This window comes from Pteropus vampyrus, unplaced genomic scaffold (assembly GCF_000151845.1).
Source record: "Pteropus vampyrus isolate Shadow unplaced genomic scaffold, Pvam_2.0 Scaffold1, whole genome shotgun sequence".
NCBI lineage: Eukaryota > Metazoa > Chordata > Mammalia > Chiroptera > Pteropodidae > Pteropus > Pteropus vampyrus.
In genome coordinates, this window is record NW_011888782.1 from 14,785,886 (window position 1) to 14,804,511 (window position 18,626).

Here is an 18,626-nt window from a genome sequence, read left to right on the forward strand (position 1 = left end):
TGCCTCCTCTAACACTTGACTGTAATAGCCATTTCAAACTCATTGGTGAAGCAGAATATTTGGAAAGAATGAAAGTTTTAGCTTGAAGGTTGCCATGAAAATGTCTCATAGGAAATCTTTTTGTAAAGGAGATTTTATAGATAAAGGCAAAAATCCTATGGAGACTTTTGAGGAACTGAACTAAGTATCACTGGCTGTTGGTGGTTATAACATATTTATTTGTGTGAGGCGTATTAATGTTACTAAAATCATCTGAAGCTGCTTGATCCTCAAATAAGAACTGAAAAAGGAATTAATAAAATCAGTAAGAAACAAACCAGGAATCTCTTTCGAAGCAATGCAATAGAAAATTTAACTCAAATAGAGCCAAGGTAGATGTAAAAAAAAAAAAAAGAGCAAATCTTCTCAGACTTGACCATGAATATGAATGACTTACCTGGGGATCTTATTGAACTGCAGATTCTGATTCAGAGGGGCTGGGCTGGACCTGAGGTTCCCCATTGAGCTCCCAGAGGATACTATCTAGTCCTGAACCACACTCTGAGGAATAAGGTACTGGAGGATTTTAGAAGATTCTATTAAACCAAGAAAAAAACATAATTACAACATCACTGTTTAGGAGAAATGGCAGTAAAATCTAAGTGAAATAAAAGATGTAAGTTTTTACAACAAATAGGACATTGAAGAAAAGAACCATAAAATTGACTTTCATCGCATCTACTGAATAACTTCATGTATATTGAATGACGTCTTGCAGGCCTCATGATGTATCTTGGTTGGATGTTTATATGTAAAATTTTACCTTAGAATATGGCCATTCCACCAGGACACATTTTGTCTCAGCATCAGATTTCAAAATATTTCATCAATAGGGTATATACTGAGTTTGAGACATGTTAGTGACAATAGTGCTAATAGAAAGTGTACTTTAAAGGGAGTAAATTAGTTTTTTAATAGGGTCTTGACTTCACATCTGTATCCTTAAGTCTAGTTGAGTTGCCAGCTCTAACCAGGCAAATTTCTAAAAATGTCTTAAAGGAGAAAACAAATAACCCAGAAATGTTCTCTGAGGGACCACAAAATAAAGTACATTTTGTAGCAAATTGCAGGACAAGGAATAACTACTTTCCTAGGAATAGCCAGAATAAAGGTGCCTTGTGACATATTTAGGCAATTTGCACTGTAAACAATGGCCAGAAGTAGGGTAATGGTCAGCTTTTCCTCTCGATCACCCCTGTGATTTGAGAAGTATTTTCCAGACCTGTTCACCAACAGGATCCTGCAGGACCTTAAAAATGATTTGCAGCTGAGTGTTTTGGCCTATTTGTCAGTAAGGAGAAGTTTTTAATGAGAAACTTTATGACAGCTCACAGTCCTGAGTGCTAGTTAAAGTGAGATAAACCTTTACCAGACAAAAGACGCTGCCTATAAATATTCAGATGTTTGCTGGGAACCCTATTTACCTTATCGTTGGGAAAAAGACTGGCCTGGAATATTTCTTCTGATGTGCATTTTAAACTTTCTGTACGGTGAAAATCTACTTGGAGGTATAAAAAGTGATTGCTGTATAAGTGAATAAAGCATTTTTTCTCTTAGCACATGGCAAGGTTTGACAAGAATCTTAGGCTGATATATGGCTGTTAAAATGGTCTGTGGCATGGGAAAGCCCGAATAAAAAAGTTTATGCTGCATTTGTGGCAGTGTCTTGGCTGTGATACATAAACAAAATTTTGTGCCATGTAATTGGGTATCTATAAGTCTTCCATAGAATGGAAATTGTGGAGCGAATGCTAATATTAGTGTGTAGGTAGTGTGTGGCTCTTAGAAGCCCAAGAATTCTCATACAAAATGATAAGAACATCAAGCCGGCAATGGTTAGACAGGGGCGCTTTTAAAGGAAAGCAAAGCAATTGAATAAATGGATTTTTAAGACCATCCTGTTATCAAATAAAGGGATTGCTTCTGTTATTTCAATCAAATCCTCTTGTCCATTTTCAGCATGGGGTTGTTGATTTTACATCCTTTAACATCATGGGTACCCTGGCTGATAAGTAAGTGCTATTCACTCATTTGGTCATTCAGCACCATTATAGGCTGTTTCATGATAGACACTGTGCCAGGCTTTCAAACCATTGGAAAATGAACAAAGCATCATGAATGGCACAGTGAACTTAGAATCCAGGGGAGAAATAAAATACGATCATGATTAAGGTGTGTGCCAAATATTATGAGAGAAGAGAGAAGCAATTTACCAAAAACCTGGGTCAGATACAAGAAATATTCCCTAGCATGTACCATTTGACAAAAATCTTAGAACACATATGCAAGCCTACTGTAGATGCCCAAGACTCCTGGAAAAGACACTAAAGACACCAAAGAGCAAGGTGGGTCAGGGAAGGATGAGTAGTTCAGCGTGGGGGAAAGAGAGGTTCTGTGTTGATGGTCTTAGAGAATTAGACTGGAAGGGTAAATTGGAAGTCATGTTAATTTTTATAGAGCACGTGTGCTATGCTGAAGGGGCCATCCTTCTTTTGGAGATGAGCCTTCTTTTGGAGATATCATGTGGAACTAGAGTAGGAAGGCACGGTCTCACGGACAACTCTACTGGACAGCACAAGCAAGAGTGGAAGATATTTTGAGCCCATCACTGAATTATCCTATCTACCCTTAAATTCTTCCAGTACATTAACTTACAACCACCACTGGCTTAACAGTGCCAGTGTCCTAAACATGTGACATTTCCACTATGAAACAATATCTTTCAAGATGCTGACTCAGCTGTAAAAATATGATCTAGGCTGTGCTTTGGTAGAGAAGATAGTTTAACATTGTCTTTTTTATAGTTCCTCTTGGAACAAAAAATAAGGAAAATCAATTCTGCTCATCTTTAAAGGAATAGGCGTATTTTGGGGGTTATTGTTAAGGTAGAAATGGTAAGGAGCTATTCTCCATATCTCTAATATAATTTTTATTATGTAATATATTTTATGAGTATATATCAGTATGGTTTTTTGTATCTTAAAAAAGTAGAGAAGATAATAAAATAAATTATGATTAATCCATTCATTTGATAAGTGTCACAGCTTAATGTTCTTTAATCTTTTTTTTTCCTTAAATCTTTTAAAACTAATTTTGGAACTACCTACCTGTGTGAGGAAGGCATATACCATAGGAGTCCTGCAAAGTGAAGACAAAGAACTTAGGTTACACCATTAGTTTTTCAGTACAAATAGTGTGATTCCTTCATATCATCTATTCCACACCACATGGATTTTTATGGCTCACATGTTTGTGTGTTTGGTAGATCCTGCTGAGTCGAGAGCCACACTTGATTATGGAATTGGAGTGGGAGGATGATGAACATAAATTCACCCTTTGTTGTTGAAGCCATAAGAAGCTCACTGGAGAAGACCTGAGATCCTTCCATGCACATTAAATATTTCTATTGGCTCAGCAACTATGATCCCTTTAAGTGGAAATGTAGAAAGGAAAATAATATAGTAACCCACCTACATAATAAAATTTTTTTTACAGTTTTAACTAAGTGTACAAATTTAATGACAAAAAGAACTAATTGTTCTATATTGAACTTCAGTCAACAAAACCATTTGATCATTTGGTCCCATATCTTCAAATCTTCAACTCTCTGTCAATAATGTAACATATTTAAAAACCATTTTGACCTATCGGAATTGAAAGAAGCTTGTTGAAAACATCAAAAGTCACTGCTAAACAAATTTCTTCAGTTTTAAGCATAAAACTCCAAAGGATTCAATAAAGCATTGTTGATAATCCTAATTATCTATGTACCTACTTTTGTCAGGAATCCTTCAATGTGACATTTAACTTTATATTCTTATTCAGAATGACACTATTGTATAAATAGGTACTTAACCAATAATTGAAACCATTATTCACAGTTGAATAGGCACAGTATATAATTAGGATTCCTTTAAAGGGGACTCCATGGTTAAAACTAATTTGGTTTTAATGTCTTTTAATATTGCATATTTTTGAAAAACAATTCCAATTAATGATAACTGAATCAAAAAGCAGGAATGGAAAGTATTTTGAGAATATTTAGAGCAAAAGAAAAAAAAAACTCTTCTTATAGCTAATAGATATTCTTGCTTTAGATAAGCTGTGTACATAACTGTTCTAAATTTATCATATGACAATGGAAAATGGCCTACTTCTAAACATCATAGCCCACGGCTATGCCTCTCTAGGTAGCAGTTCAACTATTATACCAATCAAATCCATCTAAATTTAGGAAAGAGAAACCCAGCCATATTTCTAGTTAGCATATTTCCAAAATAAGTAGCAATTTGAACTAATAAACGTATAGCCATTGGAAGTCAGATAATAATAGCCTTGTATCCTTTCATTGATAAATTAAAGAATTTAGGCAGTTGATTTAGATGTCAGGTCTTTAAGAAACTGTTTTATATCACATATATAAACTTGATTCAGAAGCTAAGACCTACTGTTAGTTGTAGGGAGCAGAAAGTAGATAGTACTTTGTGCCATTATCTAATGACTGCAGTTTCAAATCTTTCTAATTGTGTATAAATGGAGCTTATGAATATATGTCTGTATATCCTATAGTTTCTGAACCTCAGCACTAATGGTGTTTTTGGTGCGATAATTCTTTGTTGTAGGGAAGTGTCCTGTGTGTTTGTCGTAGGATGACCTCTACTGCCAATGGCCTCTAGGTATTGGTAGCATCCCTTCCCCAGTTTGACAAGCAAAAATGTCTCCTGACATTGTCAAATGTTTCTTCTGGATAAAGCAAAATGGCCCGTGGTTGAGAACCACTGGCATGTGCATATACACAGGTACTTTTTATTTGAATTTCCACAAATATGTTATGGTAGTATTAATAGAACTTTTTACACCAAGTAAATTTTGGATCTTATCTTTAAGGAAATGGTGGTCGAAGATATTAATAAATGCACAAATATATGTGCCAAACCATGATTTTAAAACTGAACTGCCCTTTGTAAGAACAAGGTTTCCCAAAAGCTTTGAAATGCTCCATTTTAACTAGTAATCTCAATTGTGCATTTTTAAGTACCTTTTGATTTGAAATTTTGTTCTTTCATCATTCTTCCAACCAGTATTTATAAAGCATATATATTATGTGCCTCATACTGTAGACAGCATGAAGACACTACAAACTGACAGTGGTGAACAAGCAGGCATGATTTAGGCCCGCTAAGTATGAACATTCTAAATAAAAAATGTTGGTAAGTGTTAGCCATTTTTTATTTAACTGAACAGAGGCAGTGATATAGAAAATTAATTCACAAAAGCTCTTTTGAGTATCTACTGTGTGTAATTCCTATTTATGGGGATTATAAAGAGTATGTAAACATAACCCTTAACCTCTTAAAAGATATAATACTGAAAGAAGCAATTAGAGAATAATAAGAAGAAGGAAGGGATTAAGTGCTAAAATGGTATGCTAGGGGCAGTCCAACTTCCCAGCTTACCTTGGCTATCCATCATTCTCCCATACTGCCGACGTCTGTCCGCGCTCTTTCCAAAACGCTTCCAAAGTTAAAGTCATAGCTCCCAGCACTGCCACAGCTTTTGGGATTCCAAATGTAATTTGTTTTCAAGTCAGACTGCCCCATCCAAGTTGGCTGGAAATTTATCAAGGTAGTTGAGGATTAATGAGTGTTTCTAACGGATGGAGGGGTGAGGAGAGTTTTCCTGCTCCTTTCGTTTTATTCTCTTCCCACAGCAGCAGTCCTTCTTAAACCTTACCCAGCACCCTCCTGCTAAAAACAAAAACAAAAACAGAACGACAACAACAAAACATTGATGCCAATATCACAAAAGAAAAAGATTAAACATCTTTACATATACTACTACAAGGAACATTGCCCAGTAATATTGCAGGACACTGCATTTGGATAGCTATTCCCCTGGTTAAACAAACTACCTTTATGCCATTTATATTATTAAATCGTCCTTGCTGTTGGAAAGTCATTTACACTAACTAAGTTACTTGTAAACTCTTAGCATTCTCTGCACTCCATTTTGCATGTGCTAAAAATAGTCTGGTGTACACAACTAGATTATTTTCTAACTAGATTAGAAATATTATTTTCTAACTAGATTAGAAATATTAAAAATTGACAGAGGCAGAAAAACATACAGACGAGAAAGAAGACAACTTTAAACGACATTGTTTTAAGTCACTTTTTTTAAGTCACGTCGAATGATTATTATAAAAAAAAGTCCTGTAGTTTTGCATAAGTCACTATAGGGAAGAGCACAATATGGATCACAGATATTTTGACATGAGACATCTAAATACAACGGGAGGGGGAAAACGGGTGATATTTCTTTTTTCTTTTCACATATTATCCAAATAAAGTTTTACATTTTACTTTTACATTCCTGTTATTTCAAATTCAAGGCTTAACAAGATTTCATGTAGGAAAAATTCTCAAATATGCTACGACACAAGCAAAACTGATCAAGTGGAAGCATGTTAGATCATCAGGCATAGGCCTGAATTATTCAGACAATTGCCCCATTTCAGCTTATCAAAAACGTAGGCTTGGCCTCTTTGCATTTTTAAACAAGATATAATAGGATTATTACTATAAAGTCCCATGCCCTATCACAAAACTGGTTTAAAATAAATAATTGAGAAAACAGTATAAATAAAATCAATCATTTGTGTCTAAGAACTATAACAGTACAATACAGTAACAGTTTATAGACAGAGCACACTTCACAAACTTTAGAGTGCATCAAAATCATCTGGAAAGCTTTTTGAAACACAGATTCCAAGGCCCAAAGCCCAGCGATTCTGATATTAATTCTAATTCTTAGTCTGCTGCTACTGCTGGTACACAGACCATAAGTTGGAATGGCACAGGACTGGAGTACTGACAGTCACAGGAATAGCGATACAAGTAATTCTTCTCACTATAGTCCATGTCCTGGCATTAATATAGGTTTTAATACAACTGTGGGTGCTCTTGTTGGGAGAGAGCCTGCATATGTTTTCTCTAATTTGCCAATGATCCTATATTACAGTTGGAGAATTAAAATATTGATGAACTCTCCAAGACCTAAAATTTCTTTTCGCTATTGCAGAAGGCTAACAGATATTTTTATGGCCTTAGGTCAGCTATGTTTACTCCACATCAATGATCTTTGGAAACTTTATCTAAATTACTGTTGAAGTTGTTTATTTCAGAACTAGGGCAACCAGATCCTCCCTACATCTCTGGAGTGTGAGTAGCTTTGTTTTGCAGAGGCAGTGGCTAAAATAGACCAGACATTTCCATCAGCTGTTTGGTCATTGTGCTTTTTAGTGAAATTACAGCATGTTACAGTATTTTTCTTTGCAGCATAAACATTGAACAAACCCAGACATCCGGAGATGCTAAAATGAAAAATCTGTTTCCTCTTGCCTTGCCATTTGCCAAGTAAACTCCGTCAGACAGCACATTCTATACATTTCGAGTAAATGAAATTACCCTAAATGTGTTGGCAACATCTGTCACGAAACACTCCTCAGTCTGTGGCTTAAATGGATTGGATGAGAATGGATTTGACAGTATATTTAATGAGGTACAATTATAGTTGAGAGCACTTGTTTTTCCTTAACAACTGAAGGTTTTTGTTTTCTTTTCGTTGTTGTTGTTTTCCTTTCTTTTTGCTCTTCAGTTTTTTAATTTAATATCTTATACTTTACAAATGAGATTCTATAATCACCGATGAGGAAAGTGGCTGGCAAACACTATTCTTTATTGTAGATAACCAACACTTCAAACTCTTTGGTTTTCCCTAAAAAGTATCAAAAAATTTGTTTCTCCAAGGAGTTCCTGTCTTTCACTTCCAACCTACCCACTGATTGTAAAGTTCTCCATTCCCTGAAACTGTTAAGGAATTTCTGTTTTTAATAATTTATGGGAGTCCTTTCTTTTATTTAATATTTTTACTAAATATGAACAAGAATGTATATCCGTATATATCTTCCCCCAAGAATTATTATTTTATTGTTCCTCTATTTGCAATAACTGCTCTAGTTAGGAAAAAATGTCTCCTTTATATATTTTTATACTCTGTACCTAGTGCTGCTATTTAGAATTCCAAAATATGACAAATCCCTTCCCACTCTTCCCTTTGATTGCCAGGGTTTTGGTTTATACGCAGAAGCAGCACTCACTCTGGCATCTGTAATCAAACGAATCCCCAAACACTTTCTTAGAAAGGATTCTTTAAAGAGACCAGACAATCTTTCCTAAATTAACTCCAAATGCAGGTATTCAATCCCTCTTATCATGCATGGATTTTGATTCATCTGTCAAATGCTCGCATATCTCATTTGCATACTGCCTTCCAAACAAAGACTAAAGTCTACCTCTCCCCACCACTGGGAAATGAGGTCACCCCTAGAGCACTGAGAAGAAAGTATCCTTACCAAACACAATTTGGTCTTTATCTCTATTTTATGAAAAAACAATCCTTTGTATGGTTAGGGCGGGTTGTTTAGAATTGAGGGGTTTCCAGGATTGTGACAGTTACCTGTATGTTGGACTCTCTCTAGGGGCAAATATTCTAAAAAGATAGATGAAGTCTCAAGTTCAAGTAGAGTATTGAAGTCTTGCGCCTACTAAGTATTAAAATGTTGTGAAAGTGCCACTTTTTGGTTGGCAAAAAATGTTTTAGGACTTGTCTTTACTCTGAAGTTATCCTGTAGTTTTTCTCTAAGTGATTTAAGAACTCCAGTTCTTTGTAAAATGTTTACTTCTGGTCTGGCACAGCTGATACCTGAAATGAAGGCCAGTAAGTTTGTTTTTGTTTTTAATATAAAATAAAGGCACTTTTGTTAAATTCAGACAGCAAGAAAAAGAAGTAATATGTCTCTGAATTATAAGTAAAGCTTATCTTAAGCCCCTCATTCAAGAAGCATCCTGATGAGTGGCAATTCACAGAAACATCACAAAATTCAAAGAACACAAATACACAACTGTATATATTTACAAGCTACAGACCTATAACATAACATAGCATAGCAAAACATAGCATATATGTTTTCTGATTGATTCTAGCTCAAATCCTAATGCCTGTTGGAACAAAGCTCACTGTGTATCAAGTATTTCCAAATATTTGCCTCAGTTGCTGTACTCCCTCCACATTAAGGGGAGGAACCCATAAAAAAAAAAAAGCTAAGTGATAGCCTGATCCTTTAAGAAATACAGTCAGGAAGTTGGATTTATATAATAACATGTGAAATTAATCATCTTGCGCAAAAGAGTTTTAGGATACATTTGCTCATGGGTAATTAATTTGGGGTCTGAGATCGTGCTATCTACATGAATCTGTCCTAGTTTTATTTCTTCAAAACATTTACTGATTTGGAAAAAAAATCACATAATGAAAAAATAATGTTTACAGAAAAAATAGCATTCAGATACCTAATAATTTTATTACCACTGAGTATTTAAATGAGTTGTTATAGCACAAGTTTCTGCCTCTGTCATCATCTTTAAAATAAAAAATTGGAATTATATAACATCAAAGATTCTATTCAAACCTAGATTTTCAATTTTTAAAAAATATTATTCCCTTCTTTAAGTTAGTCAATTAAGACAACATAGTCCGATAGAGGAAAAAGAGAGGGAGGGTAATATGGCCTGGCTCTATCACAGTAACCATGTGACACTTTGTATATGGACAGAAATTTTCTTAAAATCTCTGTTATTTCTTGCATTCCAAACAGTTATATTAGATTTTAATATATCCTTCAAAGATATCCAGTTAAGAAACACATCTGGACCAGCCTTATCCCCTCAGTGGTAGATTGTATTGAAGTGATCAAGAATTAGCCGTATAAATCATGGCTAAGTGGCATAAACCAAAATTCTTATTCAATATCAATAAAAACTAGAGAATTCCCATAGTATTCATTTTTTATCCGTCAGAGGAATTGTATTGAGAACAATGCGAGGGAATATATACAATATCTTAGAATACATTCTACATTGAATATTGGAATTGTAAATGACAGGCAATTTAGACAAATCAGAGATAAATCACATCAGAGGAAAGGAAATTGCTAATGTTATATATTTAAATGAACCTAAAAGGACATGGATTGATATAAAAATTATACATAGTCAAACACAATGGATGCCGACTCTTTTACTGTGTTTATTTTTTTTTAAAGTTTCCTTCCTTATGGAACGTGTTTTCAGATGGACATTTTGTGTGTTTTTAGGGTGCTGTGATTACACCGACAATGGATCATCCTATGTCAATGCAGCCAGCAAACATGATGGGCCCCTTGACACAACAGATGAATCATCTTTCTTTGGGCACAACAGGAACGGTGAGTTGAAGAATTTGATTTGTTTTGTATTCTTGGACTTCCTCAATAAGGTGCCATACTCGGTTCTCACTGGCATTATCAGAAAAATTGGTTCTATACCAAATAAGTTGCATTTGCATACATATTCAATTTTGGGACACACTTACTCACTTGACAAGGCTGAAGGTTCTACTGCATTGCATTTGAATTTGAGTTACTTCTTGTTCTCAAGACACAATCCACCAGGTATAATGTCTGTTTTTTGGAAAAGTGTCTTTATGCATGCACCTGCAAATCTAGACCTTGTAACTTAATACACTTAAACCTGTTTTTCTTTTCCCAGATGCTTACTACTTCAGCTAATATATCATTCCCAGGTTATTCATAAGTGAGGAGCCAATGGCTATTACTAATATACAGGCCTTTTTATTTATTTTCAATGCTTAAATCAATAAAAAGAAATTGAGAACCTGACATAATCGAGTTCTTTTCATCTTCCTTTTAATATGTCGACATAGAAGATGTTGAAAAATAAGAAAGGAATGTAATGTACTTGATCTTTTTTTATAGGTCAGCCTACTTTTGACTAGCCATTATTTTTCCTTAGGGAAAAAAATATATTAAAAAATGCCTATTGCAACCTTGATTTTACAACTAAGGCATTTGAAATCATAATCAAAACTTTGTTTTTTAAAAATCTATTCAAAGACAATTCCCCAAATGGTCAAGAGGGCAAATATCTGATACAACATGGAAAACTACAACTTTGTTAATTTCCATTATAGAGAACAACGAAAAACATCAAATTCAACCTGTCATGTGACACCATTGATAAGTTTTTATTTTTTATAAATTTTAATGCAGATAATTTTGTGATTTTTAAAGATGTAGAAAGGAAAAAATCTACTTTCTTCTGACTGAGGCAGCTTAAGTATTATAGAAAGAGCACTGTACTAGGAGTCGGAAATTCTAGATTAAAATCTTGATTGAGCCCTGCTGTTTCTGTCTGTCCTAGGGAAGACAATATCTTCCAGTCTTAATTTCCACCCCCCCCCCCAGTTGAAGTATTGAATATGATGATATATGGGGCCCCTTTGACTATATGCCTCTATGTTTTTAAGTCTCACATGTCTCAGAGTCACCATTTCTATGATTCTTTACAATTATGCTAGCATCATCTCCAAGTATCTATATATACTATGTACACCAGCTATATATTGGAAATTTTACCATAAAGCAATTGTTTGCTTTCCACATAGATGTGTTGACTTGGGCTTTTTGGAATATAAGAACTTTCTCACATGTCCATTGAGGCCTCAATAACCTGTTCTAAATAGGAAGAAAGTTCATATAACTAATGGAAGGAGTCACTTTGTTTCAATAAAGAAATCTAGTTTTATTAATGTAAATGAAGTGCTTATCTCTGAGGCTTCAGTTGCTGAACCTATAAAATGCAATTGATGATACTTTACTTATCTGAAGGCTTGCACTGGGTCAAATGATTTCTTAGGTCTCTGACCTAGACTTTTAAAAGTCATGTCTAAAATGACATTTAACTCTACCCTGTGGTACAGCAGATTTTCACCAGGGAGATAGAATTTGAAGATATTTCTAGAGCTTTTAGCAATGTATAAGGATTATTTGCTGTCACTTTGTTCATTTACTAACAAAACAGACCCCAAGAATAGTATTGGGAGGACCTGAAGTTTCTCATGGGTCCACTATAGATTTTCCTTCATACCAGCCTTTAATTTTCTTAAGGAATCATAAATTCTCAGTAAGTGAAGTATCACGATTTTATTATATTGACAACCTGGAATCTGATAAAAGAGGGAGTTATAATGCAAAGTTTAGCAAAAAACACTTTATAAATCCTACTCCTTTGAATCAAAAGCAAAGCCAGCTGACTTCCTGAAGTCAAATTTGCAAACTTGAAAAAATATAAGAGCTAAGTTTAATTGAGAATATGACTGAATACTTTAGGGAATTGAAAAATAAGCTAAAATATATAGAACAGATTCAGAATTATAATAGTTATTGATCAATAACATATATTACGATTAGTATTTAAACATTTTCAACAAGAACACAGTTATACAAGACCACAATTTTTACCCAGCTGGTAATAACCAAATCATTCAATAATGATATATACCCCCCTTTTTGTTCTTAGCAAATGTTTTAAGCATATGGCTTATTTTTAGTACCAATTTTTCTCTAGCTTTTTTTTCATTCTTTTCTCCCCTCAAATTTGTTCTAAATAATGCGTAGGTATAAGATTTATATAAATTGATGTTTTGCAAAGGTTTAAAATTTCATAAGGTTCTGGAAAGACAGTGGGAAAACAGTATTACTTTGTTGAATTAGTCAAGAAAATATCACTATGTGTATATATTGTTATACATTTTTCTTCAACTGTCATTCTTATACTTTAATATGCCATCATAGATTCATTTTATGTGAATTTTTGACTGGCATTTGGAATAACTACCAAATTTCCCCACCTATTGCACCTTTTCAAATACTTTATCATTGCTTGGAAGGTGGCCTGTTGTCATGGAAAGAACAGTGGGCACTGGAATCAAACTCATCTTCAAAGCCTGTCTTGGCCCCTTATTAACTATGCATGTTTAGACAGGTTATTTAACCTCTGAACTTGTATTTCCTCTTTCACAAAGTGCAAAAAATAATATTTACATCCCAGAAGAGTTGCCAGTGTTAAATGCAATGATATATGTGACATACCTAATAGAATGTGTGACACCTAGTACTAGATGCTTATCAAATGAGCTGTCCTTACTCCCCTACCTCCAGCGGCTTCATACAGATGGTCACCTCATCCAGGTCACCCAAAGGGATGTAGGAAACTATCAAGTCCACAGCACAATTCACTGGCCTGCTCTATTTCATTTCGTATAACATTTCTTTCAAGTTTCCACTTCCTTAGCATCTAATATACTCTTCCAGGGTTGTAAACCCAAAAGTGTATAGAGGCCAGCTAAGTTACATTAATGAATAAAGTTGACTGAGCTCCAGCAAAAAAATCCTAGAAATATAAAGTCCAATTTGGTCTATGTTTACCTATGTCATATAATATAAATATACATGATTTTGGAGATTGTATTTTAAGTTAAAGACATTTTTAATGCAATACTAATAACATCTCTGCCTGATTGTTGGATGAACAGTAAGGAGAGATGGGGCCTTTGGCTGCCTGGAACATGATACTTTGTCTAAAGAGGACAGTCACTGCTCAACTCCAGGTAGCTATCACGACATGGGCATACAGACCTAGAGTGGCCTCAGCTTCCAATTTTTTAAGATAAGCTAAATATTTGGATTTTAATAGAAAATGTTTATATTTGAATGTTGCACCCAGTTTGTCCTAAAAACTCTCAGATTGTGACTCCTGCCCAGAGTTTTCCTAGTTCTCCTCTAACCTCTCTAGCCATTGCTTCTTCTTTTCTTTGACATGATTTCCTTAAGCAGTCTCATCCACTTTCATGGTTTTGAACTCTGCTTGCTATGCCAAAGTCTCCTAAATGCTTACCTCATCTTAGAATTTTAGACTGATTTATCTAACTACGTGCTAACTATTCCATGTACATCTCACTCTGACATCTGTCAGCATGACCCAAACTAATCTCATTAGCTTCCCCAAGCTTCTTTCCCACTGACCCCCTTCCTCTTATACATTCCTGCTTTTTATTTCTTCTTAAGTCAATCTCATGACCATTTACCCACGTAGTCAAATGTTACACCTAGAACTCAGTCTAGGCTCTCCTTCTCTCTCACCAACAGATAAAATTACCTTTCAAGTCCCACCAATTTTGTCTCATAGACATTTGTCAAATACATCCCTTCCTTCACATTTCTAGATACTCTTCCTGGGCCTTGTTTGATTAATTATAATAGTCTCCTAACTGTTCTTCCTGCTTCTTATCTCAATTTCCTCCAATCCATTATCCATTATATTGCCCAGCCAGTCAATCTAAAATTATCTGAGCATGTCTCTCTCTTACCAGTAACTTTTCAGAGGCTTACAAATATCTAAGCTCACTGAAATTCTGCACTGCAAGGTGTGAGCAGTGACTAGTCAAGATTAACAGAAACTTCAGCTCCAGAAATACCTAGGTTCTAAGGGCAGAGCAGAGAGAAATCCGGTGAATAATCCAAAGTAGGCAGTGGTCAGGGCTAATGGGGAGTTGGAACTAGATTAGAATTTTTCATTTTTAGAAGAGAGGTATTAAGCCATAGGCCAGGTCTCACTTTCTTTTCTAAGATCCCTGGGTAAAGGAAGTATATTGAGCCAAAGCCTCTTTTTCATCTTCATAAAATCAGATACATTTGGTTCCCTAAAACCCCAAGTTTTGAAATAGATACCATGTAGTTTAATTAAACTTTCTCTACCATTCGCCACCTCAAATATTTATTGTTCAATTCTCTACCTATTTTTAAACTGGACAGAATCTGTAGGCTTTAAAAGAAATAAATTTTATGCAAGCTGTGTAATTGTTTTATTCCAGGGCTCTGCTGACCTCGAAGAATTTTCTAGCTTTTCTGCTTTTGTTTAATTTTTTTGTCACAAGAGTCCCTGAGTAGAACCAAAGCCTTGTTATCATAATTTCTTATCGCTCTATTGTAAGCTTTAGCAGAAACCACTGGGGATTTTACTGTGTTATGAGAACCGCCAAATTGCATGACAATCTTGTTTTACAAGTTTCTTATCTCCTTTTCATTTGTTCAGTTGGTAGTCACCAGTGGCTTACAATGTCACCGGAATCTGTTGAAAGAAATAAAGTTTTTGTTCTGCAGGCTTCCTATCTGCAGTTCTGTTTGTGTTCTCCAATCACTGGTGATGCGTGACATCATTGGATTCCCATGGTATAACCATAGCCACTCTCGAAGATAATCTTGTAATTGTACCCCATTTGTTCACCAGAGTTTTCTAACATTTTTCAGTCACAGTATTTCTCCTTTATTAGTCTAAAATTCTGATGGTGTCAGGCAAAAATCCTAAATTATTCATTTTGCTTAAGGAATATCAATTTCTTTTCAATTATTAGTTGTGAATGTAAGTATTAGGACTGAGATTGATAAAAAGTAACATAATGTTAAATGGACACACGATTAGGAAATAGTGTAACGAATTCATAAATGACAGTGAATATCACTTTAAATACATTTTTTTTCAGGAAAAAATATCAATTAATTAAAAATGGTCAAATACAAGACAGAAAATACAGATAAAAGGGAATAGATTTTTATTTGTTTAGTCTTATTGTAAGATAAATGAACTTTGAAGGTAGTCTTATAAACAAAAAATAAACAGTCATTAAGTGAAAGTCTAGCATAAAAGTTTATTTGCAGAAATTAAGTTTTTCCTGTGTAAAAATATATCCTGAGTTCAAATAAATTAGCAACAAAGTACAAAACTCCAATAGATAAAATGCCAAAGAGTGCAAATAGTTGATAAAGGGTAATATAGAACACCAAAAAAAAAGAAAAAATAATAATCAAAGAAATAGTAATTTAATCAAATACACAGACACACATAACCCATTAAATAAAGTTATAAAAGTAATACACATTGCTAATGAGGATGTAAGGAAGTAAACGTGCTCAATCACTGATATGAGATGATAGGAATCTAAGTTTAAAAAAGCGTCAGTTGGATAACAAGGTGTTCAATGCAGTGTTCTTTACACTACGAAAAAGAATGATTAAATAAATCATAAGCCATCCATAAGCCATCCAGAATGTAACACAGCATGAAGTTATAAGAGTTTAAAATAAATAGGAGAATGATCATTTATAATCTTAAATCAAAAGAGCAGGATGCAAATTTGCATATGTAGAGTACAGTATCAATATGAAAAAAAATTATGAAATAAGGCTGTAAGAAATACAAAACAAATGTGGTTATTTCTGGGTGATGTGAATAAGAATAATTTCTATTCCAATCATTTTACTTTTCTACATTTGCCAAGTATTCAACAAAAAGTACAATTTACTTTTATTATTTATTTTTAAATGTTACAAATATATTTTTGGAAAATGATCAGTGGCATGGTCTTAAAATTAACTTTTTGTTTGTTTCTGGTAATATGTGATTGCAGTTTTTAAAAGAGGTACTAGGAATTACTACCATTATTAAACTATTTGGAGATCCTTTAAAAATGATTCAACTTATTCTAGTTTGGGGGATTATAATCAATTCACTAGTTCACTTACCTGTTGCAAGAAGCAAAATAATTCATGCCTAAGGTTTATTTGCTTTTGAATCTTTGATCAGTGTTTGCTTTTGCCAGTTAAAGTGCCTTGCAATGTTGAAATTTTAATCTGTCTTCTCATGAGAGAGTAATTAACATTGTCCATTGTGGCAAGGAGATTAAATGGAAAAGTTTGTGATTGTTCAAATTAAGTTTTCAAGTAGGTGGGAAAATGAAGTTTTGAGGTTTTAGTTTTTTAAAATGAAATAATGATCATATAATGAAATAAAGGTCACACAGAACATCTATTAAACCATGCTTTCGCAGTTTATTTGAATGTGAGCAATAACTGGTCCTTTCACGTGGTTTACTCCTTTAAGGGGAGTTGGGGCAAGATTAGAACTTTTCATTTTTAAAAGGGGGGACTTGGGCCATAAGCCATGTCCCACTTTTCTTTTTTAGATCTCTAGCTAAAAGAATTGTGTAAAGCCAAAGCCACTGTTTCATTTTCAAAAAAAAAAAAAAAATGCAGATATATATGGTTCCACATAACCCCAAATTTTGAGACAGATGCCACGTAGTTTAATTAATCTCTCCATGCTATTTGCCACCTCCAATATAATGGCACTTTGGAAAAAGACAACAATCATCTGTTGAATAGATTCTGTTCTATTTATCTCTGCTCTCATAATTCCAGCACACAAAGCAACTTGGCCTTGACTGACAACCACTGGGATCAGAGCCGGAGCTGAGTGATCAGAATGCATCAGCCCCCATAGAGTATGGGAATGCGCAAATTTTTCATTTATCTCTTTTAAATTTTCCATTCTTTATTTTTACTTCCAGAACTTTGTTTCATATTGTGCTCTGGGCCCCTTCCAGATGGGCTGCCTTGTAGAATTTTTGTGTCAGTCAGAGAGGGTACAAATTTCACATCGATTCCCCAAGAAAGGGACCAAAATTATGACAGATAGAGGAAGATGACAATGCTCTGGGACAGACCGTACTGCCCTCACAGGTCACATGGGTCCTAATAGTGTGCCCAATGTGGTGGTAATGGAGACTATTGTATCAACTGTAAACTAGGGGTCATAGTTCCATAAGAGCTTGAAGGCAGGGGGCATAGTCAACCATATGACATACAGTGGGCACTTCCAAGTTTTAGAGCTAAAATTCTATTTTATTTTCTTTTGTACTTCATTGCATTCTTTCTCATGCTCTTTTCATTCAAAGATTCAGTCCCAAGACAGGATTATGATACTCCACCAGCTGTTGTGTCAGGTAGGAAAATTCTAATTCCTTTAAGACTTGATTGGAGGGGAGAGATGGAGGTTGCCTGGTTTTCTCCACAATTCTTTAAAGCAGTGATTCTCAACAGGGCTGGCTGCAAGGAATTTGAAGTTCAGTTCCAAGGCAAGGGGTGAGGGGTAGAGTGGGCGTAGCATGGTTCAAAAAAAGTATATTTAATATTCTAATCTAGTTTTGCGTCTAGAAAATAAATATGTTGCTGTTGAAATAAAATGTAAAAGCTCAAAGACATTTGGTCTGTGAAGGATACACAGAAAATAGAGTCTATGTTCTGTGTATCAGTAATTCTCAGTGTTAGAAGGGTTCGTTAGAATTTCTTGGAAGTGGGAGGATATTTATGTTTATCAAAAGAGGGCACAGATTAATTTTTTAAAAAAGTAGTTTGAGAAGCACTGCTTTAGAGACCAGAATTCTTCTGAAATCAGAAAATCATCCCATTTTGCTTGCTCAGCACCCAACATAGTGTCTGACCCCATAGTAGGTGCTCAATATAATTGTGTGTTGAATGAATCAAAACTTCAAATTTGTTCCAAAAATGGTATTTTGGATATTGAAAGAGAAGCTGCCAATGTTCCATTGGTACAACAAAGTGGCAGAGATTAATTTGAGAATACATTAGCGTCAGGGATTTTAATCAGCAATATTTAAATTATTTCACAAAATTTGGTGGTGCAGTTTATAATAGGGTACATGTATCTGAAAAGGTGGGTTTTCATTTTGAATTGCACAGTTCTTGTGCTTTCATCTTAACTTTGAATTTCGCT

The 18,626-nt window shown here is 34.5% G+C and overlaps 1 protein-coding gene across 17 annotated transcripts in view; it reads left to right on the forward strand.

The window, feature by feature from the left end:
* Positions 1-18,626, forward strand: part of RBMS3 (RNA binding motif single stranded interacting protein 3) — a 653,502-nt gene that overhangs the window by 580,219 nt on the left and 54,657 nt on the right. For 13 of the 17 annotated variants that reach the window (XM_023533089.1, XM_023533290.1, XM_023533228.1 and 10 more), the window contains 2 exons: positions 10,253-10,363; positions 17,788-17,835. In XM_023533089.1, the coding sequence (XP_023388857.1) occupies positions 10,253-10,363; positions 17,788-17,835 (159 nt within the window). The remainder of the gene's footprint in view (positions 1-10,252; positions 10,364-17,787; positions 17,836-18,626) is intronic. The other 4 variants (XM_011360463.2, XM_023533186.1, XM_023533252.1 and 1 more) reach the window with 1 other exon arrangement.